We start from the raw sequence: 21,328 nt of genomic DNA on the forward strand, positions 1-21,328 counted from the left end.
ATATGCATTAGAGGATTTAAAGATGTATCTGTATATTATCACAATATTATTTTATTTTGATAACCATTGTTAGGACTCGAGATCGAACTTGATTCTGATATCTTGAAAGAATTAAGATTGAATTGATATTCTGTAGATGATTTTTTCATAGTGATATATACCATGTTAAATATATACACAGATGGGAGTGGACTCGTAGTTTGGGTTATTCAGATATCATCACTTAACTAATATTGGTTCTATAGCTAGGATATATGGAGGGTGATGGAAAAAAAATGACACTCAAACCCATCAGAATAATATCAAAGAATATAGATGAAAATGGAGGCGGAGAAGAAGCAATATTATTAAGTCCGATTACTCGAATGTTTCATGAGCCTGGATACAAATTTTACATCTTAGCCATCATGGGATGGAAAGTACCAATTGATGTTGACTCCATCAAGGCTGAATTACAAAGAAAGATGCTTAAACACCCACGCTTTTCCAGTTTGCAGGTAAGCTAGCAAAAGTTTGTTCATTACGTACAAGTGATCGACCTAATTGTGTAAATTCAGTTACAACTTACAAACACTCTCTTGCATATATATGCAAAATAAGGGTCGACTCTTCCCAGCTTAATGCACTAATTTATACACCCTGATAGTGTAACATATTCAATTACAAGGTTTGTGTATATTATTTAATTTGAAGTTTTTCAATTTGTGTTGAAACGTCGACAGGTTATGGACAAGTTAAGTCATGATGGCAAGGGAGAAATGAGATGGGTTCCCACAACAGTGAATATAGATGATCATATCATATTGCCCCAAATCGCCCATAATAATATGGACGATGCAGACAAGTTGGTCCAACAGTATATATCTAACCTAAGCACAACAACTATTGACATGTCGAAACCTCTGTGGGATTTTCACGTCCTTAACATGAAAACCTCACGAGCCGAAGCAACTTGTATTTTCCGTTTTCATCATTCTCTTGGAGATGGAGTTGCCCTCATTTCCTTCTTACTCTCTTGTTTTCGGACAACCTCAGATCCTACTTCTCTACCCACAATCCCAGTTTCTTCTTCTAAAGGCAAGTCCAATTTATCAATTAGCAATAGTAGAAATAAAATTCTGTCATTGTTGTGGAAGTACCTCGTAAAGTTATGGTTATTTATCAAACTTTTGTTCAACACAATTATAGATCTTTTCCTCATTACATTTGGCTCTAGAGTACGTATGACCCTATCACTCAATCACCTTTTATATATATTATTAGTTGTCCTTGTAATAATAATCTAGACTATAATAACACTTATTTTGACTTTGGCAATGCACATATATAGGTTGCGAAAACATTTGTTGGAAAAGTCGTGTCCCAAACAACACTAATTTTTTCAAACGTAGCCGGTCCTCTTGAACAAGTTTCTTTGGCAGGCCATCCATTGACATTCCTTGCACCAACATGTTCAGGACATCTCACTGTAAGTTTCTTTAATTAATCGAGTCACAAGCTAGTTGAGATTGGTTATATGAATCTGCTATATCTTTTATATGGTCGTTATTGGAGGGGCTAATGGTTCATGCTTGTAGTTATGCCAAGCGCGCAGTTAACATTTGTTGTAGCAGTTGATGAAGGATTATTAATTCCAGATCCTAGCCAGCTTGGCGATGATTTTGTCGATTCATTTATGCTAATCAAAGAAGTTGCTCTCACAAAATTGAGAACCAATACTGATGTTTAGTTCATTTCGTACACATCTGAAAGTACATTTATGATATGTATACTTACTGCTTAAACTATTATATTTGATTACATAATATAGCCGTAACATTGTCAAGTACGTGGTAGCATTATTAATATCTTTGTGCCCTACTCCCTCCAATCATTTTAATTCCTTCCCTCGTCAATTTGACTATTTTTATATATATAGGCTTCAGAGAATTTAAGACGTATTTATAATATATTAAAAGTGTGAAATCTTAGAAAAGTGATTTGAACTTTTTATCCTTCATTAAAAAAAGATTATTTTTTAGATAAAACTGTCTTTTCACTATTTTTTAATTTATTATTTAATTATTTTTTATTATATTAACTAGACTTTCTAAAATATATAGGACACCTAAAATATTAAAATATATGGTGAGAGAATTAATTAATATTTTTCATTCTACTAGACTTCCTAAAATATATGGAACTCAAAAAAATTAAATACTTTAGTAAAATCTTTCCTTATTTTAACAAACTATAAAAATAGAAAGTCCATAATTTACCAAATTTATTGCTACGTGTATGTAATCAAAATTGTATTCCATCTTGAATTCTATGTCTATCTCTTTTTTATATGAACACATTGTGGTTTGTGTAGTCCAAGTGAAAAACAAACATCAAAAGTTTTCTTTAAAATAAATACACATACGGAGAAACTCTTATGGTTATAATTTACTTCTTTATTGCATTTGGCATGAACTTCTTTTTTTCTTTTATTAATAGAACTGTTAAATTTTGCTTTTGTCTACTCAAAATTGTGGTAGTGTATATTTATCTAGAATTATTTGTTGCACAGAATTCATCGATTGTGGTGATCTTTTTTTTTTTTTGACAATAATTGATGATTTATTGAAGTTGTTACAAATCTCTGACATCATGACTGGTGAGTAATATATATACCATTGATTATATTATATTCATTTATCTAAATCTAAAATTTTATATAATCAAACTTAATACACCTATTTTATTGAAATTTTGAATTTGGTGCTTCAACAATAAAATATTCTTATATAAATTCTGAATACGACGCTTCTAGAGTAAAACACTTTGATATAAGAAGTCACTTTGTCTTTTCACCATTTTTTAAATTTATTATTTAATTATTTTTTATTATATTAATTAGACCTCCTAAAATATATGAGACACCTAAAATATATGGTAGGAGAATTAATTAATATTCTTCTTTCTACTATTCAATTAAAAAAATACTCCTAAAATAGGACTCTAAACAAATCGATTTGTCTATTGCGATAATATGATTGATGCTCATCTAACTTGATTCGATTGCATGTCTAGATTGGTGGATGCTTGATTTTTTTTTATATATATAGTAGATGTCGAATCTTCTTCGGCTATATAATATGTTCACTTGTGAACCTCCTTGCTGAAAATCTGGGTTCCGCCACTGTCTCTATTAGCTTATTATTTTGTGGTAGTTTACAGTTTATACTTTGAGAAATTTTTGTGTGTAAAATTTAAGTTTAATTGTATTATTTTGATATCACTTTTATCGTATTATTTTATTGCAATTTACAGGTGTTAGATAAATGTTGGCCAGCCTTCAGGAATTTTTTTATGTAAAGGTTAGGTTTAGTTAATATTATTTTGATATCTCTATTATCGTATTATTTTGTTATTATTTACCGGTGATAGATTAGTGTCAGACGACTTTGAAAAGAATTTTGTGTGTAAAGATTAGATTTAATTGTATTATTTTGATCTATCTATCATTGTATTATTTTGTTACAATTTACAGATGGGATGAATGTCGATCGACTTTTAAAAATATTTTTGGTAAAGATTAGGTTTAATAAATAAATTATCCATTTTTACATACTTAAAAGATATTAAATTTAATTATTATGTTTATTTTTATTATTTAAACAAATATTTTATTTAGCGTAATGTTTGAATTCATTAAAGTAAGATAGATGCGCAAGGCACTTGTACCTAAACTAGTATCAGTATATGTATGTAGCACTGTTTAGCTATTTCTTTATATGACACATTATAAATGTTTTGAACAATTACTTTTTTATTTATATCGTACTAATAGCTTAATAATTCACATGTACCAAAATACTATTTTTTGGATTTTGACATTCTCTACCTTTATTATACAGTTTGTATGGATTTATATAGGTGGACCTTTGATAATTATAGGGCACAAAGAAGTATGGAAGAAGATACTATATATAATCATATTTAAGCCACTACACATTATTAGAAAAACTCCACTTCACATTACAATTTACAAGATCATAAAAGAGGTTTATATAGATTGTCAATAGAGTCTTCTAGCTCTAATACCTGCTAAATATTTTCACACTCATTTGAATTTAACCACATTAATAATATATATAATAGTTATCTAAATAATATGAAAGATCATGTACCTACGCTAGCGAAACTGAAAGACATTTGAATCTAAATATTTAACCATTTAAGTTTATTAGTAATATTTTCAACAGTTTCATGTAAACCATAACTTTCCAAAAACTAAATTATCAAGACAGTTGTCCTTTAATAGCAGCTTTCTTTTAACGTTCAAATCTATCTACTAAAAAAATAATAGTAGTAATAAAAAGAAGTTTGTGGACACCCAATAAGTCTTCCTTTCCTTTCTATAATAAATAATAATTGGAGCTATTCTTTTAATCATCAGCAATATCATCACTTAATTAATATTTCGTTCTAGCAATAGGTTATTGTTTATGGAGGGTGGTTGTAAAAAAATGATCCTCAAACCTAAGCACACAAATGCTTGATAGTAATTTTGAGATGTGATTTTTAATTAGTGATTATAAGTTATTTAAGATATATCTATTTCACTGCTTCAATCATGATTTTATTATATTATACTAATTAATTATTGTGGCAATCGAAGTACTGTGCCACTTAAATTGAAATGGAAGAAAGAGTACTATAAATCACATTAATGAAAAACTTAAATTATTTTAAAATATAATTGACTATCAATGTCATAAAAGCTTGAAAAGGAGAGTAACATATACTATTTGAAAAGCACATAAAAAGTATTATAAATTACAATATTTTTAACAGCATAAAATATCTAAAAAAAATTAATCTGTTATATATGCCAAAAAATACTATAGATTACAATAATTAACAGCTTAAAAAATTAAAAAGATATGAAATATTTGATTGACTCTCAAAATTATATCAGTGTCACTTAAATTGGAATAGTTAAAAATATAATCGATTATCAATGCCAAAAGTTTGAAAAGAGTAACATGTATTATTTAAAAATTAACTAAAAATATTATAAATTACAATAGTTAACAACTTAAAATATCTAAAAAGAAAATTAATCTATTGTATATTTAAAAAAAAAGGTAAAAAAATATTACAAATCACAATAATTAACAACTTAAAAAATTTACAGATATAAAATATATGGTTGACTCTCGAAATTATATCAGCATCACTTCAATTGAAATAGGAAAAAGGAATTATAAATCTCAATAATTATAAACTTAAATTATCTTACAAAATATAATTGACTATAAATGCCACAAAAGTTGAACACAGAGAGTTACATGTATTAGTTGAAAATTACATAAAAAGAGTTATAAATTTCGACAGTTAACAACTTAAAATATCTAGAACATATTATAAATAGGATTGATTATCTAAATTGTATTTATGTCACATAAATTAAAATAAAAAGATAACATATATTGGGTCCATGCTGGCACGGGCCTTTGGCATCTAGTATATTAAGAAGGGGAAAACTCTGGGCATGGTGAAAACTCTGTTGGGAGCATTACCTCCCGAATGGGGCCCTACCGAGCGCGAATCTGGATAAGTCGGGCTCATGCAAGTACCAGACACCGGATGAGAAATCAAAAAAAAAAAGAAGGGGAAAGGACAAAAACGATACTTCAAATAATTAAGCTATTTCCACGAAAAGGGCCATGGAATTTAAATTCACTTTCTAGCCATTTCAATTTGCTAACATGTTATATACCGTTTCTACACACTTTACATACAGTTTCTATACATATCTTATACATATAAATATTCTATATAAATTATACAGTTTTGATACACAATTTATACAATAACTATACTTTTTTTTTTTCATATATTTTATACAACAATTATATATTTTTATACACTTTCTATATATTTTTTATATATTTTTTATATATATACATATTTTATAGAACTATACAATTTCTATACATATATCTTATATAAATACATATTTTATATAACAATTATATTATTTTTCATATAATTATATTTAATTATGATTTCTAAACAATAATAAATAAATAAAAAAGCAGAATATTTTTTTCATTTAAAAAATTTATAGCAAAAAAAAAAAGCTAAAATATTTTCTAAAAATTATATAAACCCACAACTTAAATTTCACTTATTACAAAAAGTCCCATCTCTCCAAACATATTACAAAAATCTCATTTTTCTCTAAAATTACATATACATACCTTTCTATGTATATGTCGGCCCTATTATGTATATGAATCGACTTTGCTATGTATATGTCGGCCCTATTATGTATATGTCAGCCCTGTCATACTTGTTATTTATATGAATCAGCCTTGTTATGTATATGTCGGTCTTGTCATATACAAATGTTTCTATGTATATATCGGCCTTGTTATGTATATGAATCAGAAAAGAGAATAAAGTAATTAAGGAAGTGGATAGGAGAGAGTGTAAACAATTCTAATAAGGTTGGTTTATGTTAATTTTACTATTTTTAAGAGGGCCGAATGGCCCAAGTCGAAATCTGTATCATTATTGTATATGAACTGTATCCGAACTATATGGGTCAAAATGATCCAAATTAGGAAAAAATGATTATAAAGTGAAAATAATATATCCGATTGATTACTTTATGAAAAAATATCAAACTTTGACTATTTATTTTAAAAAGTATTACTAAGAAAGAAGTACTTATTGTTTTTTGAAATTTTGAAATTTTAAAATAAAATTCTTAATAAATTATAATTTTATTTTATGATTAAGTTAATTGTGCTGGGCGTAAAAAGTAGGTGTGAGCAAATTTTTACCAAATCGAAACACCATGACACGTGTTAAATCATAAATAGATGCAATTTTAATGGTCCAATATCTTACTTGACAATGACACGTCCCTTTACTTTAGGATTTCCAAAATTAGGTTATCATTTTTCAAGATAGACGATGTACTTTTAATGAGAACTTTTTTACCGATGGGAAATAACGATAAAATATACTTCCTCCATTTCAAATTATCTATTTCAAATTTTTTAATTTGATTTTTTATTTTACTTATTTTTTTTATTTATCAAGAAAAAATATTTTTTTTAATTTTACATTTTATCCTTTGTATTAATTACTTTTTCTTCAAATTAAAATATAAATATCATTTAATAGGGGTATTATAATAAATTAGGCATGGTATTAATTATTTTTCTTAATCAATGTGTCATTTCAATTTGAGATGGATAATTTGAGACGAAGGGAGTACTTTCTTCATCTCATTTTACTTGTCTCAAATTTTTTTAATTTGATTTCTTATTTTACTTGACATTTTTTATTAATCAAGATAATACAATATTCTTTCCTTTTTTACCTACACTATTAATTGTTTTTTCTTCAAATTAAAATATAAACATTATGTAATTAGAATATTATGTTAAAATTACTATGTTATTAATTATTTTTATTAATTATTGTGTAATATTAAATTAGGACGAGTAAAATAAAATGGAGAATAACTAATAAAAACTCAATAATAAAATTACTGACTTATTAGCAAACGCTAGAATTGAAGAATAAATAAATATTACTATACAATAATACTTTGGATAATACACAAATAATACTTGAGTCATGTTCATGAACGGCTCAATATATATTTTTTTGTAAGCAAAGATAAATATTATTGATATAAGTACTACGATTTTCTGGTAGAAAAAGTACCAACATCCAAAGGTAATGTAGGTGAGTTTGGGCCTAACTAAACCTCAAAAGCTAACTCAAGAGAGGAGGGTTATCCAAGTCCATATAAGCAAACCACTAGTACCCACTTTAATACCCCCCTCACGCACAGGCCTAACTGGCATTGGTGTGTGGACCAGGAGCCCAAAATGGGACTCTAACACCTCCCCTCACGCCCAGACCCAACTTGCACTGGCGCGTGGACCGGGAGCTCAAAATGGAAATGGACCTGGCTCTGATACCATGTCAAGAATGGATCCCGTCTTATATTGTCCATGCTCCAGATGTCCAGCCCTGGGCGTGTGAGGGTGTTGGAGTCCCACATCGGTGGGGTAAAAGGTCCCTGATCTCCTTATATGGTTTTGGATAATACTCCCCTCATGAGCTAGCTTTTGAGGTTAAGTTAGGCCCAAGATCCATTTCTAGGAATAGTAATAACATCAAAAGCTGAAGTGAATTTAAGACAAACAAATTTCCACAGCAAATTATCCTATGAACTAAAACACAATACTGATAAAGAAACGACTAGAGGGGGTGGAGATATCAAAACAGTGACTTGGATAGATGATGTAAGCTGAGCACCAAATTTGCACAACGAAGTGGCTGGCTATTGTATTAAGCTGGCGGAAGGTGTGGCGAAGTACAAGATTTCCCAACTTCTTCAATAATGACCTGCACAATAAAACAGTTTTATAATTGATTTATCAAAAATTTCTTATTATATGATAGTATAACTAATTCATTCGATTTCTCTTGAAACATTTTTTTCATCTTAATTAAGATTTATAAATTTTAATTTTAAAAATCTTCAATCAGCTGAAATAATTATTATAGAAACTCTATAAATAATATATACATTTGTTTTCAAGTAAGTTACCCCTAATAGTAAATGTTCATTTTAGAATTGAGAGTACGTATTATAAAAGATTTTCTTTAATGTTGAATGTAGAGTTGAAAATAACTGTAACTATAATCTTGAATTTATAAAAGGAAATTTGAATTTGAGCTGAGTTAAAAGAGACAGCAAAATGGGACAAAGAAAATATTAAAAAATATTTAATATTTTCTAAAAAAAAATTGAAAAACTATAAACATATAATTGCTTCGATAGCTTCACCTTGAGCTTGAAGCCGGCCTTTGTCGTGTCCCAACAGTCCCCAATGTTTTTCCAAAATAAACAGATCTTCTCTTACAGTGAAAGGATACAAGAATCACCGATATAGGTTGTGGTGCAATGGATGGGGTTATTCCACCCTTAATCAGAGATCGAGAGTTTGATCCTGAGCATGAAAAAAATTCTGTTGGGAGTGCTATCCCGAATGGGGCCCTATCCGACGTGAATTCGAATTAATCGAACTCCAATACAGATACCGAATATCGAATGAGAAACCAAAGAAAAAAAAAAAAGATACAAGTATCAATAAAAATTAAATAATACCTCCAAAAAAACTAGATAGCAGAATAAAAAGTGGGCTAGGATAGTTTTTAAAACTCCATTTGCTGATGTCATAAAAAGTGTCTCTTCCCCTAATTTTTCAAGATTTATGTTATTTTATCAAAATAACTTTTGAAAATGTCTTGTTAGCGAAGAGCCCAACAAACTAGATTAGGAGAAAAAAACAGAAGAATTTAACAGAAAGGAAGTAGTCATTTGCTCTCTCCGTTTCATTTTAATTGATCCTTTTTTTTAAAAATTTAACACTAAATAACTAAACAATGTATATTTACTTAAATTTATATTTTCAAATTATGATTAATAAGGTTAATTTAGTCAAATAAACTCCTAATTAATATTTTTTAATAAATATGTTAAGTTAATAGTAGCCGACTAATATAAAACGAAGGGAGTATTTGGTAATTGCCAATATGAAAACAAAGAAGAGGGTCGTTGGTTGCAATGCTGATGATTTTTTACAGCAAACGAGAGCATTTATTTATAGCTCAAGTGATCGTGCGCCTCAAGCTTTGATATAAGTGTAAGAAATTTTGGAGTGTTAGAATTCTTAGTTAATTCTCTTTATGCCTCACATTGCTCTTTGTCAGCCACTTGCTTTTACCTTTTCAATTTTCATCCACACTTTTTATTTTGACTCCTCAAATACATTTTAAAATACTATAGTTCTTTGAAATAATCTATTCAAGAAAAGGAAATCGATCGATCTACTCCTTGTGCACCCAATAAATCTTCCATTCTTCTATAAATAATTTTTAGAAATATTCGCCTCGTAGTTGGGTGGGTTATCAATATCATCATCACTTAATATTATCATTGAGGATCAGGGTGGTGGATTTAAAGATGAATCTCAAACCTATACGAATAATATCAAAAAATTCAGATGATGATGATGAAAACGGTGGAGAAGAAGCAACATTACTAAGTCCATCTTCTCGAGTGTTTCATGTGCCTGACTTCAATATTTACATCGTAGCTATCATGGGCTGGAAAGTACCAATTGAGATTGACTCTATCAAAGCTGAATTCCAACGCAAGTTGCTTAAGCACCCACGCTTTTCGAGTTTGCAGGTAAGCTAAATGCTACTTGGTTCAACTCTCTATCTGTGACCTTTTCTCGTACGTGGGACTCTCTATCTTGGGTAGATAATCGATCGTCTTTCATTTGGATAGTGAATAATTTTTATAATAATATATAAGTCAAGTCAATAATAATAGAACTGGGGGTTATCGAAACAATAATCTCCTCTGTATATGATATCCGTATGTGCAGATTATTGGTATTTTTGTTTTTCAGCATATTGAATATAAACAGTCACTTCAGTGACTATGATCTTTATCTGTTTCTTAACAATTTAATTCAAACTCTAGCTTATATGTAATGACATCTTAAAATATGTCAATGTTAATTTAGTTTATTATAGCTAGCAATTTTAGGCAGCACAAATAATTTTTTACATAAATGCAAATAAAACTCTGACCGTTCCTCCAACTTTATGCACTGACTTCTTGTCCTTATGTCAATTAATTGTTCTTTGCAATTATTTTCTACAACGAGGACATACCCAGTGTATTTCCACGTAGTGGGATTCTAGAGTGTACGCAAATCATATCACTATCTCAGGTGAAGTAGAAAAGCTGATTCCGATAGAATACAAACCATACCACTACCTAGGTAAAGTAGAGAGGCTGATTCCGATAGATTCTTTGCAATTATTTTTCTAAATATATAAATATTGCCCGACAGCGTAACATCTGTAAATACTAGTTTGGTGCATAAAATTTAATTTGAAGTTCTTCATCAATTTTTGTTGAAACGTCAACAGGTTATGGACGAGTTAAGTCATGATGGCAATGGAGAAATAAGATGGGTTCCCACGACAGTGAATATAGATGATCATATCATATTGCCCCAGATCGCCCATAATAATATGGATACAGACAAATTGGTCGAGCAGTATATATCAAACCTAAGCACGACCACTATTGACATGTCGAAACCTCTATGGGATTTTCACGTCCTTAACATGAAAACCTCACAAGCCGAGGCAACTTCTATTTTCCGTTTTCATCATTCTCTTGGAGATGGAGTTGCCCTTATGTCCCTCTTACTCTCTTGTTTTCGGACAATCTCGGATCCTACTTGTCTGCCCACACTTCCACCTTCTTCTAAGGGCAAATCGAATTTATCAATAAGCAATATTTGGTCACTGATATGGCAGTACCTCGTAAAATTGTGGGTGCTCATCAACCTCTTGTTCAACACAGTTATGGATGTTTTGCTTATTGCAGCGACAATGCTCGTCTTGAAGGACTCTCAATCACCTTTCACGATTGCACATAAATCCAATCGTCAAAGATTTATCTATCGGACTGTTAGCTTGGATGACATCAAATTTATTAAGAATACAACAAATGTTGTAAGTATATATACTTGCTCTATTTTTATTTTATGTCTTGATTTGACTGAGCACACAATTTTAAAAATTTAAATTTTATGGTCTTAAATTAAAAATAAGTATATTATACTGAAATACAATTTTGAATATTATGGTTTGAAATATGTTTGACACGTTGTTGGATTTAAAAAATTATTACTAAATATAAAACGTGCCAGTTTAATTTTTAAACAGAATTAAAACAAATTATGGCAATGGACTAACAAATACCATGATGGACTTTGCCCAAAAAATTACGTTAATATCATGAATGACCCACCTATTAACACATTACTGCTATAGATTGAGATAATATATGCAATACATAGCTGACACGTCCCAACTAATTGATACATTGGTCCAACTATATATAGCTTTTCTATTGAAAGTAACTGTTTCAGTACTGTTTTGGCCTTTATTGCTGACCTAAGCACTTTTTTCTCTCTTTCTCTTGTAGACGATTAATGACGTTATATTGGGGATAACACAAGCAGCTTTTTCTCGCTATATCGACAGAAACTATGGTAATTAAGATCATTAACTCACTATATACTTGTTAGAAATGTAATTTTATGTACCTTAATTATATTTCTGGAGTTTATCTTTATACCAAGTAGGCCTACGTGCTCATGATCAATTGCACTCTAAGTCTAAGCTACCCCAATTTTAGATTTCCTATGTTGTCTCTCTCTCTTTTTGTCTAAAGTACGTTGCTACCCATTTTTTCCATGTAATACCACAATTAAGGTTACTTAATTTTGCTATGGAACTTATATTTTTTGTTTTCTGCTACGTAATTAAGGTTTGTATATTTAATCTGTGGTTGCATGTAACAACATAATATGTGATATTATAAGATTGTTTCTAACCATGCATGGTACTCAAAAGTTTGTATGCGTTTCTTCCTATCATAACCGAAGAAGTTGAAGGTAAGGGCAAGATGTGGCTAGAACGAAGAATTAGATGCAGAGCCGCTGTAGCGGTGAATTTGAGACCATCTTTAGGAGTTCAAGTGAGTATTTAATTTCTTCTACACACATTAAAGATTAATTAAGATCTAATTCCAAGATTGTTTGTACAAGAATGATGTAAAATTGTTTTGCTTAAAGTTTGAAATAATAATAATACATACAGATTTATTAATTAAGTTCACATGATCTATATGACGACGACAGGCTATAGCTGAAATGATTGAGAAGAATGCTACTGTAATACAAGGAAATTGTTTCAGCTTTGCCATAATGCCATTAAATATATCCCAGTTAGAGGATCCTCTGGATTATGTTCGCAAAGCTAAAATGTCAATGGATCGAAAGAAGCATTCTCTTGAGACTCGATGCATCTTTTATATTTTACAACTCATCTTCAAGTTCTTTGGCATTAGGGTACTCTACTTAATTTTTCTCTTACTAATTTTTCAACAATGATAAGAGGACGACGTGTTTGATAATTCTTTATCTTCTCTCTTTTTTCATTAGTTGTCCTAGTAGTAATCTAAACCTAAAACTTCTTTTTTGGGCTTTGGCATCGCACATAGGGTGTGACAACACTTGGAAGAGTTCTATCCCATACAACACTAATGTTTTCAAACGTAGCCGGTCCGCTTGAAGAAGTTTCTTTGGCAGGCCATCCACTGGCATTCCTTGCACCAACATGTTATGGACATCCCACTGTAAGTTTCTTTAATTAATCGAGTCACAAGCTAGTTGAGATCAGTTATATGAATTTTCTATATTTTTCATAAGACCGTTATATATTTTAAAAGAAAAATCATGAACTGTTTAGGCCAAAATCGCTGAATTCAAATGCCTATTGTAGGGGCTAATGGTCCATGCGTGTAGCTATGCCAAGCAGTTAACATTTGTTGTAGCAGTTGATGAAGGATTAATTCCAGATCCTAACCAGCTTGGCGATGATTTTGTCGATTCATTTATGCTTATCAACGAGGCTGCTATCACAAAATCGAGAACCAAAGTTGACTAGCTAATTACACTGCATTTGAAAGCTCCTCAATAAAACTTGAAATTTGGTCCTTATGTGATGATATGTACGTACACTTAATTATATACTATTTGATTTTGTATTATTGTCGTAATATTGTCATATAGCATTACTATCATTGTGTACTAACGCTTATTGCACACAATAAGAGACTTCCTAATAAGAAAAAGGAAGTGCAACATTTGAGCAATAACAAGCTAGATGAGAAAACCAAATATATGTTGTATGTTGTCGAACATTTTTTTTATTCCTGACAAAGACCTCTTTCTACCACAGCATTCTTGATAAGCTTTAGAGATTGTTCAAGATCGTCTAGAAGTTGATGTGGATCAGGAATCACGTTTTCGTCTACTGATAGAACCATGGTCATTTTGTTTACATAGCTTTGGAAATTAATCATCAGAGCCTGCAATTTAAATTTGGGATTACGATGTAAAGATCTAAACATGCAAATCACAAATATATAGATTATAAATGAACACCTAGAGACTGTACATGGGCTGAATTACACAAATGTCCTTTCTTAGATCCATCATTCAAATTTTTTTCTTTCTTTAAGACGTGTGATTAAAAATAAAAAAAAACTTGTGATATACCACTTTGAAAATTATCCTTCCTGATAAACGCTAGACTTGATTATAATGTTTGTTCATATATTTTTCAGTAGAAAACATTAGACTGTCGTTTATAGAACATGAAACCAAAAAAGAAAAAGTTGAAATTTGTGTGAGTAATACTTACTTGAGGCTGGCCATAAGAAGTGGGTGCAAGGTAAACCATAGGGTGCCCACCAAAGCTAATTTCCTCTTGAGGACCCACCAAATTAGAGAAGGCCACTGTTGTATTGATCAAACTTCTGTGCGACATTGAACTTGATGTCTGACATTAAAATTTTTATTGTTTCCATAGAAGAAAAGAGGTCAAATCTTGTAATAATGACGAAAAATTTTAGTACTATTAAGAAGTGATTACCTTAATCCCAAACAGCTTGAGTATTAATTTGGAGATGTAACATGTATAGATAGCTTCAAGAGAATTTTTCTTACGAAAACTGGTTGCCTTAGTTTCTTTGACATAAACTAAGGGATCGTCTCGTAATGCAATTTTAAATGGTAAAAGGACAGAACCAACCCAATTGCCCCACTTTGCCTCAGTATTCTTGTCCATCATGTCAGCTAAAGCCTATATATATGTTTGTAATATACACACCGTTAGTGTAAATATGTTTTTTTTTTACTATCAAGTCATTTAGGTATGTACGAACGGTGTATAGAAATTAAACTCAAAATTTGGAGGAACAATGAACGTCATCACCTGAATTCCAGGTGTTGGTCTTAAGTTTATAAGAAGACTTGATCTAAGTCTTACGTTGCAAGGGAGATTATTGGTTTTCTCTGTTGCTCCTTTGTCTTTCCTGCCCTCACCTACCAAATTTTGCATAAGAATTAAAGTTAATGACATGACCTTGTGATGGACAGTTCAAACAATAAAATTCCTTGTAATTGTTGTAAATAAGATAGAGACTTTTACACCTTGTATGTTATGTTACTTGTTACTATAAAATGTCATATGTCTTACTTTTCAGATAACTGGTTCAACTTATTATAAACTGACGAGATCATTCGATATTTCCTCTGTAATTGCTGCGTGATTTACGATTTAATGACTCTATATACACAAAATAATGATGATAAATAAAACTTAATAGTCCTAATAATACATGAGACAGGAACTTACCAAATCTCCTATTGAGATAAACAGACAAACCAGCTTGTGTTACTCCCAATGCGACATCATTTATTGTCTGTGCAAGCAAATGAGAAAGTCCAAAAACATCAAACAACATTGGCATCTGCATGACATACATGCATATATATATATATATATATATATATATATATATATATATATATATACATACTATACAGTATAGTGTACTTACCATATTCAATGCATTTTTCACCAATTTCATATCATCAAGACTCAGTACCCTGTGAACAAATCGCCTAGGATTAAACTCAGAACCTGGCCTGCCCTTAATTGGCGTATTTGTGTCCTTCAAGAACATTGTCGTGGACAAAAACATCAACACATCCACTATTGTGTTCCAAAACATCCTCATGTAAAACCAAATCAATACAAAATATCGCCATAATAATCCTCTCATCGAATAGTACTGGTTATGTTCCAAATTGATAGCCCTGTTTTTAGTTCCAGGAATAGTTGGAAGCTTATCAGGATGAGCTGTTTGGCGAGTACTAGCTAGTAAAAGGGACATAAGAGATGTGCCATCTCCAAGTGAATGGTGCATTCTTAAAACCGCGACGCCCTCAGCATCCAATGTTTTAACGTTGAGAAGATGGAGATCCCAGAGAGGTTTCGATTTGTCAAGAGTTGTTGTACTAAGGTTCCGAATATAATTCTCCACGAATTTTTCTGGTGTTTCTTGGAGGTCTTGTTCGTTCACTTGAGGCACCACAATGTGCTTATCAATGTCCACCTTTGTCCTCACCCATTTCATTACTCCCTTATTTTTCTCATCCACCACCTAATTAACGATGAATGAACGAACATGTCGTTTAAGAAAACATACTAGTAATATAATTCGTTAAAAAAGGTATATGAAAATAAAACAAAACAAAACAAAACAAAAAAATGCTATCGAAAATCGTAATTCTACTTCTTTACCATGTTTATGTATTTATATTCGACTTGACACATCCCTTAAACAAGTAAAAGTAGACGAAGTATTTTATATCGCACTAGACTTGTTCCTAAGTATTTGTAATTTCATTTTTGTCTAACATCAAGTGTAATATTTGTTCTTCTAAGTCTAAGATTAATATCTGATTCATATAGCTCATCATGAGACCTTTCTATAACAGTTATCTTATACAAACGGATAATTTTTTTAAACCAATTTTTCTTGTGTTATAATATTTTATATACATTCTCTATAGCAGTGTTTTGCTATAGCCAGCCTATATATATTGGCATATCAAATGTGAAGGATAGTTTCATACATATACAGTCCAAAAATATTTGAACAAACAATGTTGTTATAGAGAGATCTAACTGTACCATGAGGCTGCAGAAACGAGGATGGTTAACAAAATTAGGGATCCATTGGTGCTTGATAGCTTGAGGGTTAATTCTTGATTTGGTGGCCATTATGGAGAGTATGTGGACATTGAAGTTGGGTTCATGAAGTAACCTTGATGATGGACTCAATGGCTCTTCTTCACATACTTCTTTTTCAATTGGTTTTGCCTTTGTTTTAATTGGTTTTAAAATATTTATGGACTCCATTACTAATGTCTCTTAGCTTTTTAGACAAGTACTTGTGAGTTTAGCTATTACTTAGTAATAACTTGTATGTGTATGTTGTTCTGGAAAATGGGATTTTGTTGTTTTGTATATATAACAAGTTTAGTAGTACTAGCTTTCAATTTCGTCTTACGTTAGATATATAATTGTGTGTCTTATAAGACCGTTAAATTACAGTGAAATTATAGATGAAGGTTGATGGTTGTGCAATAATGATAAATTGCGTCAGGTCAATTGAATCAAAGGTGACAAGGATAGAGCCGCCTTAGGGAAAACGGTGTTACCGGACAATTGTGTGAGGGTTTTTGCCTGATTTTCTTACTATATTTAAGTTTTACTTTTCTTTAGAAAGAAAATAAAAGTTACCGTAATTACTTTTACTTATAATTCTTTTCCACTTAGAAGAAAGGTTCTGGACATTAAATAGAATAAATAGAAGACTCTCTTCTCATACCATAAAATAATAGCATTCACAGTGTAGTTTTTTAAGATTTTTGTTTAGGGAAAGATTTTCTCCTAATAGGATTTTAAGTTTTTTTCAATATTATTTTGAATATGTAATCGTTTGACCAAACCATATTAATAATATATTTTTAGTATTTGTTTTTCTTTGTCATCTGAATTACCGTCTTATTGTTTGCAAACTTTAAGCTTCCGCATAACGCCATCTCGATTTCGAACCCAACAAGTGGTATCAGAGCTTACGGTTCAATGGTCCAATGGTATGGTGAGACGAGATTAAACAGGTTGAAAGCGATTTCAAAATCAAGCTGCAACCAATTTGATGATAATGAAGATATATGTCCAAAAGCTAAATGTGGAGATAATTGTCAATCATATTTTCAACAAACCTGCTGTCACATATTTGAAAATAAAGCTCACTTTTAACCCTGCAAAAGGGCTTCAATATTTTTAACCCTAAAGGGCTAATATATTTTTTAACTCCAATAGCTCCATTTTTAAACATGTCAAACAGCAGTGATATATGAAGAATATATATGAAGAACGAAGATCATGCACAAGAAGAAGGATGATCAACAATATTTTGAAGAAAACCAAACCAAAAAGTGGAGATTTGTTAGGATTTTTGCCTGATTTTCTTACTATATTTAAGTTTTAATTTTTCTTAGAATCAAAATAAAATTTATCATAATTACTTTTACTTTTTCTGAAAGAAAAAATATAATTTTTTTTCATATTTGGCTAACCTCTTTCTTGAAGGAAAGGTTTTGGACATCTATAAATAGAAGACTCCTTCTCATACCATAACATAATAACATTCACACTGTAGTTTTTAAGATTTTCGTTTATGGGAGATTTTCTCTCAATAGAATTTTAAGTTTTTTTCAATATTATTTTTAATATGTAGGTCGTTTGACCGAGCCATATTAATAATATATTTTTAGTATTTGTTTTTCTTTGTCATCTGAATTACCATCCTATTATTTGTAAACTTTAAGCTTCCGCATGAAGCCCTCTCGATTTCGAACCCAACAATTTGTTCCTGAAATTTTTTACTGTGAGAAAAATAATACATTCAGTTTGAAAAGATTAAGATATAGGCATATCTTATAATACTTGCTAGCTCACAGGTCGGGCGGATCACTTTAAAGTAGAGGTTCAGATCTTTCTGAAAATGTAATTTACATTTAAAGGGGCCTCAATATTCTTTTATTGATAAACTGCAGGTCGTAGAAAATAAAATTAGTGACCTCCTCCATATATGAAGTTCAACAAGACTAGTTGGTCAACTCTATGGGATTAAAAATAGTGAAGTATATATACTATATTATTTAAACTTCAGTAGTAAATCGTACTAATGTTTTACGCAATCATGAATATCTTTTAGCAATTGAAAAACTTACGATCGAGGAGAATCCTCATAATTTTAAATTTGAATTGTGTTTTATAATATGATATATAATAATTTGTTTATATATTACGTACAAGAAAATACTTTATTCTTGAACAATATTTATCCATTATTAACTTGACTTACAAAACTATAAATAATAAGAGTAATTTTATTATTGTACCTTTTGAATAAAATAAATTTAATATTTTAAAAAATATATTGAATAATAAATAGTATTTAATACTAAAAATGCAAAATAAATAAAAATATACTTTCTCCGTCTCATTTTACTCGTTCCAAATTGGAATGGCACAGTTATTAAGAAAAATAATAAATAACATGACTCGTTTATCATAGTATTCCTATTAAATAATGTTTATATTTTAATTTAAAGAAGAAGTAATTAATGCAAAGAATAAAATATGTAAAAAAAAATTATCTTGTCTTGATAAGTAAAAAAATATAAGTAAAATGAAACACCAAATTAAAAAATTTAAGATAAATAAAATAAAACGAAGGGAATACTAATTTTCTAAATTTAGTAATATGCACAAGTATTGTTGGACAGCATCACGTGAAACAAGAAAGACTTTTCTAAAAAGAGATGTAAGATGATAAGATCCAACTTTAATTTTACTTGTCCACTATTAATTTGTCATGCATCTTAAGAAATGATGAGTAAATAATTGAGTAACTTTATTATATTATTTTTTAAATATGATAAATTTTAATATTTTAATAAAATATATTAGATAATAAATAAAATAAATCAGTTATTAATTTTTTTAAAAATATCAACTTTTAATAACATAAACAAGTAAAAAATGAAGGGAGAAAGAAAATCTCTTCTCGGAGTCATTTCTATCTTATCGCAAACAATTTAAAAGATTTCAATGACAAATTAGGCTTGACTTTTTCCAAGAATGGAAAACAGAAAACTTTGAATCATTACGATTAAACCAAGGACATATTAGAAAATGTTATAAATATATTTACATAGTGAATGTCTATCAATATCTACTTTGATATCTATTAGGATTTGAAATATCCATTTTTTACTCAAACTAGGAGTAAATTTCTCCTATAAATAAATAAAGGGGTTTTGTTCATTGTATTTACAATCTGATGATCTCTCATCCTCAAGAGAAATAATAAGAATCGCTCTCTTTATTCTCTCTATTCTTCTTCTTTATTCTTTCTTGTTTTATAATACGTTGTCAGCACGAGACTCTATCAAATAAGGTGAGATTATAAATCTAAAGGTCAAGGTTAGTAATTCCTTATGTTATTTGTATTTTTCTATTAATGATATAATTATTGTTGGATTTGAGGAAAAATAATTAGTTTGGAACCATTTATGTTTTAAATCTATTCCTCAAGAACAATATTATCAAAAGGGATGATAATATTTGGGTTCAAGTCCTATCGATTTATGCCTAAGTCTTTATATGGATAAAATATTGAGTTTGAATCTCAATACACCATATTGATGATATTGTGATGGCTAAGGCAAAATAATGGATATTGGGTGAAAAGTCATGAAATTCGACCCATTGAATATGCTCCATTTCATGAAGTGAATGTGGTAGCAATATATGATAAGTCTGAAATATGACAACTTACTTCATTCTTGAAGTGTATGTGGTAGCAGTGCATAATATATCTGAAAGAAGACAAGTGATTGAATGCACGAATATAATAATGATCATCAAAAGTGATGATATTTTCACACGCTTATATGATTATAAGATATACTAGAGAAAAATTCTTTACATCATATGTATGCCTCAATTTGCTTCTGAAGTAGCAAAATCTTGAAAGAGGTTATAAGATATCATAATTTGATAGGCTTAAGGCACGATTATATTCCATTCCTGGGGAATGAGAAACTTATTGATGCAAACGTGCACTTGATTGTGATTGTATCACAACTCACCTCCGAAAGAGGTTGAATAATTTTGAAATCTACTTCTGAAGTAGTAAATCTAAAATTTATTCATGTAATAGTAAATCTGAAATTTACTAAAGAAAAAGTACATGTCATGATAAACTTGGAGTTTACTAGAATAAAAGTTCATAAATTGATATGAACGATTGTGACATCTCGAAGATGTGCATGTATTGAAGAACTAGAAGATTCTTAAAGAATTGTTTATGTCGTTTATTCTCATGACAAGTTGGTTGGACCAACTAATATTGGGATTCGATCCCTTCAAATCTGAAAATTATAAAAAGTGAATAAGGGCCCGTTCACCTATTATGTGATATGTTGAAAAGATGCATCAATAAGATGATCACATGTACATTCATGGTCAACCTACGTTTGACATTCATAAAGTTACTTGTTCAATATAAATTGAGCATAATTTTTAGATTGTGTAATCAAGATAATTCATCTTGATGGTGATGATTTAGCATTGAATGTCTTCGATAAATATCTAAATCATTGTTAATGAGAACAAAACTTAATGTATTGGTCTGAAATATGATATATTGCAATAGCATTTGTATGCATTAGAC

The 21,328-nt window shown here is 29.8% G+C and overlaps 3 protein-coding genes across 3 annotated transcripts; 2 read left to right on the plus strand and 1 right to left on the minus strand.

Moving 5' to 3' along the window:
• The first annotated feature begins 254 nt into the window (after nucleotides 1–254).
• On the plus strand, nucleotides 255–1,729 carry LOC107879258 (wax ester synthase/diacylglycerol acyltransferase 11-like). Its single transcript, XM_047395546.1, has 4 exons — nucleotides 255–497; nucleotides 723–1,217; nucleotides 1,331–1,468; nucleotides 1,595–1,729. The coding sequence occupies exons 1-4, from the start codon at nucleotides 255–257 to the stop codon at nucleotides 1,727–1,729; spliced, it is 1,011 nt and encodes a 336-aa protein (XP_047251502.1).
• A 7,889-nt stretch (nucleotides 1,730–9,618) lies between these two features.
• LOC107839314 (wax ester synthase/diacylglycerol acyltransferase 11) lies at nucleotides 9,619–13,720 on the plus strand. The gene is made up of 7 exons (XM_016682743.2): nucleotides 9,619–10,258; nucleotides 11,014–11,607; nucleotides 12,083–12,149; nucleotides 12,546–12,637; nucleotides 12,801–13,010; nucleotides 13,163–13,297; nucleotides 13,444–13,720. Exons 1-7 carry the CDS (start codon nucleotides 10,031–10,033, stop codon nucleotides 13,606–13,608), a joined length of 1,491 nt encoding a protein of 496 aa, XP_016538229.1. The 5' UTR covers nucleotides 9,619–10,030; the 3' UTR covers nucleotides 13,609–13,720.
• Nucleotides 13,721–13,870: 150 nt separating this feature from the next.
• On the minus strand, nucleotides 13,871–17,067 carry LOC107839313 (wax ester synthase/diacylglycerol acyltransferase 11). The gene is made up of 7 exons (XM_016682741.2): nucleotides 16,708–17,067; nucleotides 15,569–16,174; nucleotides 15,364–15,430; nucleotides 14,941–15,050; nucleotides 14,599–14,808; nucleotides 14,368–14,505; nucleotides 13,871–14,032 (listed from the first exon to the last, which is right to left on the minus strand). Exons 1-7 carry the CDS (start codon nucleotides 16,933–16,935, stop codon nucleotides 13,871–13,873), a joined length of 1,521 nt encoding a protein of 506 aa, XP_016538227.1. The 5' UTR covers nucleotides 16,936–17,067.
• Between the last annotated feature and the right edge of the window lie 4,261 nt (nucleotides 17,068–21,328).

This window comes from Capsicum annuum, chromosome 8 (genome assembly GCF_002878395.1).
Source record: "Capsicum annuum cultivar UCD-10X-F1 chromosome 8, UCD10Xv1.1, whole genome shotgun sequence".
Lineage (NCBI taxonomy): Eukaryota > Viridiplantae > Streptophyta > Magnoliopsida > Solanales > Solanaceae > Capsicum > Capsicum annuum.